The 15514-nt window shown below is 37.7% G+C and overlaps 1 protein-coding gene across 2 annotated transcripts in view; it reads right to left on the reverse strand.

The window, feature by feature from the left end:
* Nucleotides 1–15514, reverse strand: part of LOC108700484 (sodium/potassium/calcium exchanger 4) — an 84114-nt gene that overhangs the window by 66093 nt on the left and 2507 nt on the right. For both annotated transcript variants that reach the window (XM_018233690.2, XM_041574887.1), the window contains exon 2: nucleotides 6777–6881. In XM_018233690.2, the coding sequence (XP_018089179.1) occupies nucleotides 6777–6881 (105 nt within the window). The remainder of the gene's footprint in view (nucleotides 1–6776; nucleotides 6882–15514) is intronic.

Consider the following 15514-nt stretch of genomic DNA (forward strand, 5'->3'; position numbering starts at 1 on the left):
ACAGACCCACAAGTTATAAAGCACCAACAGTCACTTGTGTGTACCTGTGCAGCTTTTAAAGGAACAGTAACGTCAAAAAATAAAAGTGTTTTAAAGTAATAAAAATATAATGCAGTGTTGCCCTGCACTGGTAAAACTGCTGTGTTTGCTTCAGAAACACTACTATTATTTATATAAATAAGCTGCTGTGTAGCAATGGGGGCAGCCATTCAAAGGAGAAAAGGCTCAGGTTACACAGCAGATAGAAGATAAGCTCTGTCTGTCTAATGGTGTTATCTGTTATCCATTCGTTAACCTGTGCCATATAGCCGTTTTTCAATTTCCGCCATTACTATACAGCAGCTTGTTTATATGAATTATAGTAGTGTTTCTGAAGCAAACACATCAGCTTTACCAGTGCAGGGCAACAGTACATTATATTTCCATTACTTTAAAACACTTACATTTTTTGGTGTTACTGTTCCTTTAAGAAATTCATGTTTAAAATGTTTTTTTTGCAGAAAGGTCATTTTGAGCCCCAGTTCCAGGTCGCTGATTCTAAATCGGATTTCTTTTAAGCATATTTCAGTCCTGAGGCTGAGGACAGTGTGGAGGTACTTTCTATATACACTGAATGTTCCTCGGCTATCTAGGCACAACTGGGACATGATGTAGTCATGCCTCAGACTCTTATAGAGCCAGCAAGTATCGCGACTCATTTTGCACTGATATTTTTCTTAGTTGAGTCACAAACATACATTATTACTGTTTTTGCAGAGCAGTAATGGCAGAACTACTGGGGGTGCAGGAGGTGTGATCAAACTTGGGCCCAAAACCCCATGCTTGTGCCAACAGGAATCTAGAGCGAAAGTTGTGTCTGGGGGCGCTGGCTGCCCAGCCTATACCCGTTCCCCTAGGTGTGCTAGTTATGTTAATGTAGAACAGAGCAACCACCTGAAATCAGATAAGGTTATAAGGATATTTTGAATGATTATTTTTTGAACGAATAACTGATGAGTGAAAAGAGCTCTCCTGAGAAAGCTCCAGCTATGGCACAGCACATGGACTGGCATCTAAACTGGAAGCAATACACCCTGTAACTCTGGCTAATCTTCTAATTGCACTAGAGTTTATCCGTGTCACACAAGCTACACTAAGCTGCAGGATTCCTGCTTGACATTTTATCTTACGAGGTGAGCCTTGTGTAAACACTTCCATTTGTTTTCTCTCCCTTAGTATAACACAGCTAAATAATAGCAATAATTAGGTCATATTTCAATTAACCCAAATAGGAAAAAAAAACAAATCTTTAAACAATTTGTCAAATTTGCTCCATTTGTAATAGAACATTTCAACAGTTGCTGTATAACTAACACTGGGAGGCCTATTTGTCAAAGGTCGAATTTCGAATTACTCAAATGAATTTGAATATCCTCGAAATTCGATCGTGAGGTTATTTATGAAAAAAATTGAATATCGAAAACTAAAATTGGATTTGAATCGAATTCGACTAAACTCGAATCAAGTTTTTTCTCTGAAGAAAATTCGAATGGCAGGAAGGCTATTAACATCTTCAAATGGGTCACTGGACCTCTCCCATTGAATTAAGGTGGCCATACATGGAGAGATCCGCTCGTTTGGCGATGTCGCCAAACTAGTGGATCTCTCCCCGATATGCCCACCTTGAGGAGGGCAATATGAGGCTGAACCAATCGTGGGCCCTAGGGCCCAACGATTGGATCCTACGGTGGCTTAACGGGCGGGCGGATCGCGGGACCGCATCAACGAACAGATACGGCAGTGATCCAACGGGATTTTTAGTCCCACCCGATCGAGATCTGCCCGACTTTCGGCCAGATATCGAACGGGGAAGCCCGTCGGGGGGCCCCATACACGGGCCAATAAGCTACTGACTCGGACTATGCACAGGGTTTAGCTAGAGGAAGCAGACCCCGTGAATGCTGGGGGGACACATAAGGTACAGGGGGCCCAGTGAGGTACTGACTCATAAGCAGTTTCAGTACATGTTTATGAAACATTTGTATTCCCACAGTTTGGATCATAAATCATTCATAACATGAACAATGAACAGATATTAATCAGACATGATGAAAAATCCAAAATCACATTGGAGTGTGTATATGACTGATTTTAGCCAGCACTGGGCAATTTATCTCACGATTTGTGTAGTCAACGTTGGCCAATAATCTGTCCATATAACCACTTGATCAATTTAATTGTTTAATTTAATTCACGAGTACTTACAGAACATCAGTGTACATCCAAAATACTCTAGATATTGATTGTGCCTCGCATTAATTTTATGCTGGCAAAAATCAATAGATTAAAATGCTGGGTATTCCCAGCAGTAAAATAAAATAAACATCTGAACATTACTAGGAAGGACAACATTGTCTTATCTCAATGCTTGTTTATTTATAGACAATGCAGTGAATATTGTATATGCCTTTAATCCTATATCAACATTGTTCTAAACATAGCATGACTGGCAGGGGCGTACCTACAGAGGAAGCAGACCCTGTGGCTGCAGGGGGCCACGGATGCATTGGGGGCCCCACGAGGCACTCATTAACAAGCAATTTTAACATATATTTGAAAACAGGAGAACATCTGGATATGTTCAGGGTCCGAATATGAATTTACTGAGGGGCCCAGCAACATCTAGTTAAGCCATTGATCACTGCATCAGTTATTTACTGATTCACATCCAGCTGTGGATAAGCTCAACTTAAATGCTACAAAGGTAGTTGAACATAATATATACACTTCTTAAAAATTCCACATAGCATGAGTGTACTAGTTGTTTTGATGGATTGTGTGCAATTGCAAAGTACAGGGTGCAAGAACACAATGACGCCCTGGAGTTAATACCTGCTTTGCGTAAAGGGGTGGTTCACCTTCAAGTTATCTTTTAGTATGTTCTAGAATGGCTAATTCTATGCAACTTTTCAATTGGTCTTCATTATTTAATTTTTGTATTTTTTGAATTAATTGCATTGTTCTCTCCAGCTTTGAAATGGGGGGGTCACTGATCCCATTTAAACAACAAATGCTCTGTAACGCTACTCATGTATTGTTGTTGCTACTTTTTATTCCTCCTCTTTCTATTCAGGCCTCTGCTATTCATATTCCAGACTCTCGTTTAAATCAAAGGATGGTTGTTAGGATTTTTTTGGATCCTAGCAACTATATAGTTGAAATTGCAAACTGGAGAGCTGCTGAATAAAAAGCTAAATAACTCAAAAACCACAAATAATAAAGAGTGTAAACCACTTGCAAATTGTTTCAGAATATCCCTCTCTACATCATATTAAAAGTTCATTTAAAGGTGAACAACCCCTTTAATTCCATGGTTCCACTTGCGTTTACTTTTACACACACCTGCACCATGCAAATCTCTATAGGGCAATAGGTAAGTACAGGGCCCCGTTGTGACCTGTGAAGTTTGAAGTTAAAAAAACTTCGAACTTCGAATTCAAAAAGACCAATCGAATGGAGGTCGAAGTGGGCCGAATTCGGCCTACTTCGAATCGTACTTCGTTTGAAGTTTATTTTAACTTCGACCTTTGATCTCCCAAACCCCCCAATTGCCTCCATACAGGTTGTAGGAGGTCCCCCATAGGCTAAAACAGCACTTCGGCAGCTTTTAGGTGGCGAATGGTCTAAGTCGAATTTTTAAAGAGACAATACCTTCGAATTTTGAAGTTTTTTTCAACTTCGAATTGAAGTATGACTATTCCCTAGTCGAAGTACACAAAAAATAGCTTGAAATTCAAAGTTTTTCACTTCAAAACTTCACCTCAACCTTTGATAAATCTGCCCCTTAAAGTAGAGCTGGCCTTAGTAAAGTATGGGCACTCCTGTATTAGCACATCTGTGTGTGTAGACAGCAACAGAAGCTATACAAGTAAAGGTCCCTTTGAGCTAGGGATGCACCGAATCCAGGATTCGGTTCATGATTCGGCCAGGATTCTGCCTTTTTCAGCAGGATTCGGCCGAATCCTTCTGCCTGGCCGAACCGAATCTGAATCCTAATTTGCATATGCAAATTAAGGGAGGGAAGGGAGATTGCGTAACTTTTTGTCACAAAACAAGGAAGTAAAAAAAGTTTCCCCCCTCCCAACCCTAATGCAAATTAGGATTCAGTTCGGTATTCGGCCGAATCTTTCGCGAAGGATTCGGGGGTTCGGCTGAATCCAAAATATTGGATTCGGTGCATCCCTACTTTGAGCATTTCCTTTTTTCAGCCCAGTACCGCACAGCAGGGGATATGCTCTTGTCACAGTATGACTATTTATTACACACATATACTATCAGGATTATTCATTAAGAAAAGTGCAGCAAAGACTTTAAATGAATGTAAAAAAACGACATAGTATTGAAAATTACAGAGCTAGTATCTGAAAAGCATACCGGAACAGCATAAATGATCTAGTGATCAAAGGAAATCTTAACCCTCTTAAACCAAATGACTCCTCTTCTGAGCACTTTTGCAAGTTAAATTAATTTACAGTCACTTTTTAGCCAACCACCAGAGGATTAAATAAGTGGTGCATGCAGCATCTCCAGACACTAACTACTCACTCTTTTAGATATTCAAAATAGCTTTAAAATGTAAATGAGAGGGAAAGAACCATGAAATGTATCGCCTGGAGACGCTGCCTACATCAGTCATGTAACCCTCTGGCGGCCAGCTGCCAGCTTTGCTGTAGTAAAAGCATGATAGTAATAGAGTAAAACTGCTAATAATTAAAAGATGAAAATTAAGAAAATTGTTGATTTGGGTTAGATCCCCATTGCAGCAAGTGTACAGTTTATAGGGGAAAAAGCAGTGACTAGCCACATAACATTAGTTTTACTGTCTGCTGTGACACACTTTAAATTTGCTGTTAATTGTCCCAAATGAAAAATCAGCAAGAAAAGTGTATTACAGAAGAACCCATTCATTAGTCTGGCTTATGCCTAATAACATGGAACACTTTACACATATGCAATCCCACAAAAAATCCAAAGCTTTGTTTCTTTATAAATCAGAAGGCCACACAACTACAATAGCTCTCATTGTCCATATTAATTTTCCAGGTTTTTTAGAAATAAATTCTCATTTCACTAGGACTTATTGAAACCATACAATGTATACTTTATAAACACTGACGGAGCTCATCTCATGTGTTTGCGTTAAGGAAGCAATATACACACTAATGTGATTTAAAATATGGGAAAAAGAGGACTTAAATGGGTTGTTCACCTTTAAATTAACTTTTAGGAGTAGATTTATCAAGGGTCGAAGTGAATTCAAAGGGAATTTTCAAAGTAAAAAAGTAATTTTTTGGATACATCGACCATCGAATAGGCTACTACGACTCCGACTTCGAATTCGATTCGAAGTAAAAATACTTCGATTATTCGACCATTCGATAATCGAAGTACTGTCTCTTTAAAAAACTTCGACTTCAATACTCGCCAAATTAAACCTGCCAAAGTGCTATGTTAGCCTATGGGGACCTTCTAGAGCATTTTTCTACGTTTTTTGAAGTTGAAGAAAAAAACATTAGTTTGATCGAACAATTTTACTTCGACCACAAATGGCCAAATTCGATGTAAAAAAAACTTCGACTTTGATATTCGAAGTCGAAGTATTCCAATTCGATGGTCGAATTTTGAAGGTTTTTCTACTTCGAAATTCGACCCTTGCTAAATCTGCCCCTTAGTATAATGTAGAGAGTGATATTGATATTCTGAGAGAATTTGCCTGAATATTGTCAGGGAGCCGGGAGCTCCCTCCATGGAGGTAGTCAGGATCGAGGAGGAAGCCCTCTTGAGGGAACAAGGTCGCGGTGTCCAAAGGTTTAAACAAAGGAGTAGTCAGAATCCAGGCAAGAGTTTCACAGGCAGGCAGATAACAGCAAAGTCAAAGTCCAGGCAAAGGGTCAGGATAACAATCAGGAACAAGAATATAGTAATATCAAATGTCAGGGAACCCAGGATACACATAGGCAATGTTTCCTATACTTGGGCGCCATTCTGGCGTCTGGGTAGCGATTTTATGTTTGAATATTGGCGCCATAGTGACGTCACTGACGTCCTGACGCTGGCGTCGATGCGCTGGCGTGTTTGCGCCGGCACCGCTACCCACGTGGCGGCCATGGGCGCCGCCATTTTGGGAGCGACGCCGGAAGACATAGACGCGCCGCCCGGAGCTCCTGGAACTGCTCCGGGCGGCGTTCGTGACAAATATAAAGATAAGTAATAAAAAGCTTTTTGCAATAACAATACATTTGTAGCCTTACAGAGCATTTGTTTTTTAGAAGGGGTCAGCGACATCCCCATTTGAAAGCTGTGAAGAGTCAGAAGAAAAAGGCAAATAATTCTAAAACTATAAAAAAAAGAAATAATGAAAACCAATTTAAAAGTTGCTTAGAATTAGCAATTCTATTATATACTAAAGGGTACTCAAAAGTGTTCTTTCTCGTCACTCCTACTTATTTATACATGTATACAACGTTGTAGAGAATAGTGCTGCACACATCAACCTCCTCGGTAGAGTCTCTGGAATGTGTTTTTTTTGTATCTAAGGATTTCTGCACTTAGGGAATCCAATCCAATCCAAATTTATTAAGAGGGTCAATATTTTAGTCTCCACGATGACCTTCCTCAAGACCTTTCTCTAGGTTAGTCTCTGTTGGGTCTTAAACATTGATCTTTGTAATAAATATGCATCTATTAATCTATCTGTCTATCTATCTTTGCTTGGCAAGCTGGAATACTTTACTTACCTGGCTCAGTGCAGTTTTTATCTTGGGTTCCATTATCAGATGCCAAAAGCTTTCTATTCCTCCAATCTGACACAAGCTTTTCTTGTCTCATAAACATGCCCCCTCCTACAAAACAAGAATCATTTGCAGCAAATTAATAACAATGACAAATATTGATTGGATGGGAATACCATTGACCTTGTTTGTCTAAATATTTACTGTAATAATGATATAATACACAAAAGCCATGAATATCCTGTAAATTTTATACTTATAATACACAAAAGCTATGAATATCTTGTAAATTATATCCTTATAAACGGTGAGTTCTGATGTCATCAGTTATAAACGGTGAGTTCTGATGTCATTTCTGTCACATGACTTACTGAAACGTGTGTATTATAATAAATAAAGTACCCCCAGTTGCAAAATATGAGGATATTAGAAGTTACCTCGGAGTTCCATGACCTTGTGTTTTTATATGGTCATGAAACTCCTCGGTAACTTATAATATCCTTATATTTTACAAGAGGGGGTACTTTATTCACTATATAAACGGTGACTAGTGATGTCATCGGTTATAAACGGTGAGTAGTGATGTTATTTTTGTTACATGACTCACAAAAATTGTGTATTAAATAAATAAAATACCCCTTGTTGGAAAATATGGGGATATTAGAAGTAACCCTGGAGCTCCATCATGACCTGTATTTTATATGGTCATGGAACTCCTCCTGATAATATCCTTATATTTTACAATAGGGGGTACTTTATTCACTACATTATAGCATACAGCATGGAGTTTGGCTATACTTAAACTTAATATTAACTTAAGTTTGAGTTAACTTTATGTATGATGTAGAGATTGATATTTACAATTGGTTTTCATTTTTTTATTATTTGTTTTTGAGTTATTTAGCATATTATTCAGTAGCTCTCTAGCTTGCAAAGTCAGCAATCTGGTTGTTGCATTGATTTGAATAAGAACTAGAATATAAATAGGCGTTTGCCTGAACAGAAATATGAGTAGCAATAACAAGAAATGTGTAGCCTTACAGATGATTTGTTTTTTAGATGGGGTCAGGGACCCCCATTTGAAAGCTGGAAAGAGTCAGAAGAAGGGAAATAATTCAAAAACTATATTGAAAAAAATTAAGACAAATTGAAAAGCTGTTAGTTCTATACCATACTAAAAGTTCACTTAAAGGTGTATCATCCCTTTTAAATGCAACCTTTTAGCCCAACTATGCATATAAGTAGGGTCTCGGCACAAGGGTCGAAGTGAAAAAAACTCTCAAATTCAATTGTGAATTATCCAAACTGGATTTGAGTTTTAATTCGAATTTCAATATCTTTAAGAATTTGAATTTGACTATTGCCACCTAAAACGTGCCGATTTACTGTATAAGTTAATGGGAGAGGTTCAGGGATCAGTTTGGTGATGTTTGCAACCTTCCTGACATTCGAGTTTTTTTGGGAGAAAAAATCTAGTTTGTCTAGTTTTTTTAATTTGAATGGAGTCGGGTTGAATAAATTGGTCCAAGCTGAGAAAATTTGATTTTATTAATAAATTTCGATTGGTCGAATTTTGAATTTATGGGAGTTTATGGGAGTTTTAAAGAACTCGTATGATTTCGAAATTCGACCCTTGATAAATGTGCCTTCATGTGTACTACTTTATAGTGATGGAAACCCAGTTTCAAGTGATATAAATACATTAAAGGGAAAATTCAAGGCTAGTTTGTTAAAGGTCTAGGGGAGATTGTGGATGCACACCTAAGGCCAATTTCAAAAAGTATAAAGCCCTGTCTAAATGATTCAAGTAAATATGCAAGTGCATGTAATTTTGAAACAGGGTTTTTTTTGTTACAAAGTTATGATCATAATATTGATAAGCCACCATACCACGTCAAGGTAAAACCCCACATGGTGGTCCCTAACTTATTTATCTTTAGTCATAGTAAAAAAGGAATATTACCTCTCTATGTAGTAACAATTCTTTATGTAAACATCTCCAGTGCTTTGGTTTCAAACTCTGTGCTAAATCTTCCCCCGCCAACTGCTAAGCGGCTTTTAAGAGGGAGAGACTGCCTTAACCAACGCCCATTTTAGAAAAGTAGAAGTCAGGTGTTGTAATTAAAAACAAAGTAGAGTGATATGTGCAGTTGCACAATAGTGTGTATACATGTGTAAGTGAAATGTGAAGGTGTGTATGGTAGTGGTAAGGGAAAGTGTATGTGTATTTGGGAGTATGTATGAAAGTAAGCATAGAATGAAAGGGTGTAGAAGAGAAATAAATGAAAGACACAATTAGGGGCCGATTCACTAAGGGTCGAATTTCGAAGTTAAAAATACTTCGAAATTCGACCCTCGGATTGAAATCCTTCGACTTCGAATATCGAAGTCGAAGGATTTAGCGCTTCGAACGATTCGAAGGATTTGAATCCAACGATCGAACGAAAATCCTTCGATCAAAAAAAGGTTAGCAAGCCTATGGGGACCTTCCCCATAGGCTAACATTGACTTCGGTAGGTTTTACCTGCCGAAGTAGGGGGTCGAAGTTTTTTTTAAAGGGCAAGTACTTCGACTATCGAATGGTCGAATAGTCGAACGATTTTTCGTTCGATTCGTTCGATTTCGTTCGAATTCGAACGAATTTAACCAATTCGATGGTCGAAGTACCAAAAAAATACTTCGAAATTCGAAGTATTTTTCATTCGAATCCTTCACTCGAGCTTAGTGAATCTGCCCCTAAGTGTGTGTGTACATAGAGAAGTGTCTCTGGGGTTTTACCTTGACGTGGTATGGTGGCTTATCAATATTATGATCATAACTTTGTAACAAAAAAACCCTGTTTCAAAATTACATGCACTTGCATATTTACTTGAATCATTTAGACAGGGCTTTAAACTTTTTGAAATTGGCCTTAGGTGTGCATCCACAATCTCCCCTAGTCTAGTTTGTTAAAGGTGGCAAGCTTTATAGAAGGTAGGTTACATGGCTATTTATTAACACTTTAAGTATTTAAGTACAGATGGCAATTCCAATTTTTTAGGGAAGAAGTACCTAGTACCAGTATAATTAATAAGAGGAGCTTGTCTTACTACTAGTACTGCTTTCAGCCTTAGCTGCATTGGCATAAAGCATTAGTAAGAAGTAGTTAAAGGAAAACAATGTAGGTCTCCATAAAAATATATTGCATAAAACAGCTCATATGTAAAACCCTGCTTCATGTAAATACAATTTTTCATAATAATATACTAGTAGTATACTATACTTTAGTAGTATGTGCCATTGTATAATCATGAATTGAAAATTACCATTTTAGAAAATAAGGGCCGACCCCTGGGATCCTAGGATTCACGGTGCACACAAACATACCAAACAAACCATACATGTTAGATCACATGAGCCAATTAACAGTTCTGTCTTTTGCTTCCACACTTCTTCCTGTTACAGTTAGAGTTGTAGTATTTCTGGTCAGGTGATCTCTGAGGCAGCACACAGACCATCACGAAATGGTGGCTCAAGGCAAGAGATGTAAAAGAGCAATATTCACTTTAATATATATTCCAGTTTGGTAAGATTCTTTAATATGACACTTGATTTGATATAAAATCTGTTGCTTTAAGGGATTGTTGACCTTCCAAACACTTTTTCCAGTTGATTTGTTTTCAGATTGTTCACCATAAACAAAGACTTTTTCAATTCCATCTTTTATTTTCTACTGTTTTTCAAAAATGTAAGTTTAAAGTTAATGTTCCTGTTCTAGTGTTTCAGTCTGACAATGCAGTGATCCAGGAGCATTCTGAATTATTACAATTTGCTACATTAGGGGGCATATTAATCAAGGGTCGAATTTCGAATTGAAAAAACTTCGAAATTCGAATTCAAAAAGACCAAACCGAAATGAAGTCGAAGGTTTTTCCTTCGATCGTTCGATCATACTAAATGTGGTAAATCCTTTGACTTCGATATTCCAATTAGAAGGTTTTTACTTCGACGGTCGAATATCGAGGGTTAATTAACCCTCGATTTTCAACCCTAAGTAAATGTGCCCCCATATGTATCAATTTATAACAGTTAAAGAGTCGGCGACTCCCCCTCCCCGAGCTGCTTTAGGAGGTGAAAAATTAAACTTTACACTTCAATATTAGAAAAACTGTCACAAATAGAAAATAAGTGTAAAAAGTCTTTATTCTGGTGAACTGTCTGAAACCAACTGAACTGAAAAAAAGTGTTTTAAAGGAGAAGGAAAGGTTAAAACTAAGTAAGCCTTATCAGAAAGGTCCATCTAAATATACCAGTAACCCCCCAAGTAATGTTGCTCTGAGTCCCCTGTCAAAAGAAACACTGCATTTCTTTTCTTCTATTGTGTACACATGGGCTTTTGTATCAGACTTCCTGCCTTCAGCTTAAACCTCATTGCCCTGGGCAAGAGCATGCTCAGTTTGCTCCTCTTCCCCCGCCCCCTCCCTTCTCTACTGTAATCTGAGCCCAGAGCAGGGAGAGACTCAGACAGGAAGTGATGTCACACCACATTAATACTGCAACTCCTATCCTAAACAAACAGAGAGTTTCTAGAGCTTTTTACTCAGGTATGGTAAAACATTCTACAGAATAAATATAGCATTCTAGCTTGCACTATTACAGCTAATCTATTGGCAATAAAATGCCTCCGTAGCTTTCCTTCTCCTTGAAGGTGAAAAAAAGTATTAAGGTTGGGGGTACAGTTTACCTTTAAGTAGCAAGCAGTGCTCTGTATTTAATGTGTTCTACGGTGGGTGCCATCAGGTACTAATGTTTGCGTGCCATAAGCAAATAATGTATTATTTAAAAATATATAATTTGTATGGGTCTTAGAAAGCCTATGTGTACCAGGAGTCCCCTTGTTCAGCTGAACTGACTGCTTATATTATGTATCTGATCCTGGACCAATATGGCTGCAGGAAGTTTATCTTAAAAAAAAAATAGTACATAAAGCTTAGCTAAATATTAAGATTATATACTGTAGAAGGGGATCAGCACCCACAATATACAGTCATCTGAAAAATAAGTATACATGCAAAGTGTTTTCTGTATTTAACCTATGTGGTCATATTAATATTTGATCTTCATTCAAACAGTATATAAAGATAAAAGTGATGTAAATTCAATAAAAAAAACTACATTTGCAATCATTTATTAAATAATGGACTTTGTTACTATATGAAAGCATATGATATGCATTGTAAATATATATATATATATATATATATATCTATATATATATATATATCTATATATATATATATATATATATATATATATATATATATATATATATATATATATATACACAAAATAAGGTTTCCATACGCTAAACTAGGATCCACCTCAGAGAATGCTGTGAGCACTTATTTCGCTTCATCTGAAAATGTACATTTAAACACAGCAGACAAAGCAATACCTGTCAAAAGCTGCCATCACCTTCATTTATGACCAACATATCTAAAACTGATTGAACTGATTGAAGATAATCCTTTACAAGAAGGGGAAAACTTGCACTTGGGAGCATTCTATATTTACATCAAATATATTTCTAAGTCACAAACTAAGGGGCAAATTCATCAAGGGTCAAATATCGAGGGTTTTCGAAGGATTTTGCGCAAATACTTCGATAGAACGATTCAAAGGATTTTAATCCAACGATCGAAGGATTATCCTTCGACCAAAAAAAAGTTAGGCAACATTGAGTTTGGTAGCTTTTAGGTGGCGAACTAGGGGGTCAAAGATTTTTCTTAAAGAGACAGTACTTCGACTATCGAAAGGTCGAATAGTCGAACTATTTTTAGTCTGAATCGTTCGATTCTAAGTCTAAGTCGTAGTCGAAGGTTGAAGTAGCCCATTCGATGGTCGAAGCAGCCAAAAAAAACTTCGAAATTCGAAGTTTTTTTTCTTCTATTCCTTCACTCGAACTTAATGAATGAGCCCCTAACCACATATGCTTAAACTGGGAGGTTTATAAATGAAAGTCTTATCTGCACAAATAGCTAATTTCTATCAAAAGCAATGCTTTTTGGTGCTCTCTAGAGAAGTGTGATGAAAATACACCAATCCTTGCTCACGTAACAGAAACCAAAATATTTGCTTATTTTCCCATATGGAAGTTTGTAATGTGTAACACAAGTGATTACATTTAAAGCAGATAAGTTATCCCAGCTTAGCCCTTACCCTTCCAATTCAGAGAGACTGTTGCATTCTATCTTTCAGTTTACTCTAATTACCACAGACATCATACATATCACTTGGTGATCAATAAACTCAGATCACATATTACAGATTAACTCAGATTACAAGCAATAGCCTACTCAAAACTAGACTGAAAAATAGGTATTTAAAAATAATATGATGTATATTTTAATGTTTACAGATAATGAATGGAAATGCCAGATTAGAAAACATTTGTACAGAAGTATCATACAGACAGCTATCCATCTGACCTGACAGAGCAGAAACTAAATGCTATAAGTGCCCATGGTAATATCAGTTAAAATCTTCTTCTACTAACCTAGGGCAAGATGATCAGTTTCCTACCTGAACTGTTAATTGTCAGATTTTTGCATTTAAAAAGTGAAACTCAAGGGGAAGGGGGTGATATATAAGCGTTACGCTGTCATTGGCATTTTAGCAAAACATTTAATATTAGGCTTTTTCAGGCGACTGTTGAAAAGCGCATCGCCTCGTGTGGTTAGCACAGGCGTTTTTACATAGGCGCCCATACAAAACTGTCGCCTGCGCCGGTCGCGGCGACTGTCGCGGCGCTTTGTCGCCGCGACCGCAAACGCGTCGCTATCACTGTGACACAAAGTTAATAATAAGGAATAATCCCAGGAGAATCACAATGTATTAGATAGGGATGCACCAAATCCACTATTTTGGATTTGGCCAAACCCCTGAATCCTTCCCGAAACATTCGTCCGAATACTGAACCAAATCTTAATTTGCATATGCAAATTAGGGGTGGGAAGGGGAAAATATATATTTAATAGTTATATTGGTGCAATACAATATGCAAAACAAAGACTCAAATGTCTTTTGTGCAACTAGCATAGAGCTGCCACTGGGAATTGAATGGCCTTTGGGCTAACTGCTGGTCACCACAATTTTAAGATAAGGTCCTCCTTCATATAATAATGCTACTCCAAATCTTTTGAATAGGGATCCATACATTTTAGATTCACCTTTACCAAATCCTCCAGAAATAACCGGGGAATGCTATATTGAATCTGAGCCCTAGTTTACATATTCAAATGTGAGTAAATTTCCACAGTATGCAGTATATATAAATAAATGTTGAATTCAGTTGGCCAGTACTTTAAAGTCATATGACTAAGGATTCAGATTAAATTCTGCCGAACACTAAAGGTGGCCATAGACGTGGATCTCTCCCCGATATGCCCATGTTGAAGTGGGCGATATCAGGCTGATCCGATCGTGGGCCCGATCTGGGTGGTCCGACGGGATTTTTCTAACCTGACTTTCGGCCAGATATTGATTGGGGAAGCTCGTCGGATGGCCCCACACACGGGCCAATTAGCTGTCGACTCTGTCTGTCGGCAGCTTTTATTGGCCAGTGCATGGGAGCCTTAAGAATTTGCCCAAATATGAATCCTATAAAATGTGTGGGCTTTTGCTCAATGCCCAGCAGGAGCTTGGATTCAGAGCATTCCTGCCAGTGAACATTATAGCAGAAAAGAACAGCCTGGGACATCCCTAGTATTTTGTGTCTTTCACTAATTGATCCTTCCATTGTCTAATTAACAGAAGTCTGGGTCTGGCAAAGAAACATTTTTATCATGTGGCATTAATCAGAGGAAGGAACCACCAATGTTCATTTCTTTGTAAGATTTCATTAGCTGGCAGAGGTAACATTGCATCAGAAATGATATTGTGCACACAGGTATTTATGGAAATGCATCAATTGCTGCATGGTGGAAGCAACATGCATTGTACCACTACATGCAATACTCTCTTAGTGAATGCAAAGGTGCAATTTCCAACAATCTGATACAATTCATGCAGTGCACACAACAGCTCCCCTCATTGGCACAAATGGATTTTCCTTTGACTTCCTTTTTGAATTGAAGCCACAAAGCCCGGTCTGTATTGACAAGCCGTGACTTCAGAGAGAGGTTTTACAGAGATCCCAATCTGTATTACAAAACAGGAAGGTCAAATGCCATTTAATTATGTTTGAGCCTCAACTCTCTGCATGGATCTTAAGTGTGAGGCATAGAGAGGAGTCACTAATATCTATTAACCTTTACAATATTATACAGGGTCTTTCAATTCTTATAAGCAATAAGAAGAAATATCTATTGTTAGAATTTGATTTTACTCATTATTAATATGCTTGTGCAAGCACTAATGAAATACATCTATGGAGTCTGCAAGTTTCTTAGCACATAGTGATGCAGGTTCCATTACTGTATATTCCCAAGACACGTGGGGGGGGGGGGGGGGGGACAAGACCAACTCAGCACCTATTTCTGCATTTCCTCCTTTAAATTTCCAATCACTCCTGTATTATTGCACATAGCTGCCACACTCACTAGCACAGTAACAGAAGGGCTCCTCTATTGAAATGAATTGTTCTCTCACCTTTTCTCTACATTTCATTCTCCTCTTATTTCTAAACTGTCTGTATTAGTCAAATATGGTCTTCAGATACATGTTTTCTGTAGTAAGTTTACAACAGTTCTTTAAAGGGATACTGT

The sequence above is a fragment of the Xenopus laevis genome, chromosome 8S (genome assembly GCF_017654675.1).
Source record: "Xenopus laevis strain J_2021 chromosome 8S, Xenopus_laevis_v10.1, whole genome shotgun sequence".
In the NCBI taxonomy this organism is placed as follows: domain Eukaryota; kingdom Metazoa; phylum Chordata; class Amphibia; order Anura; family Pipidae; genus Xenopus; species Xenopus laevis.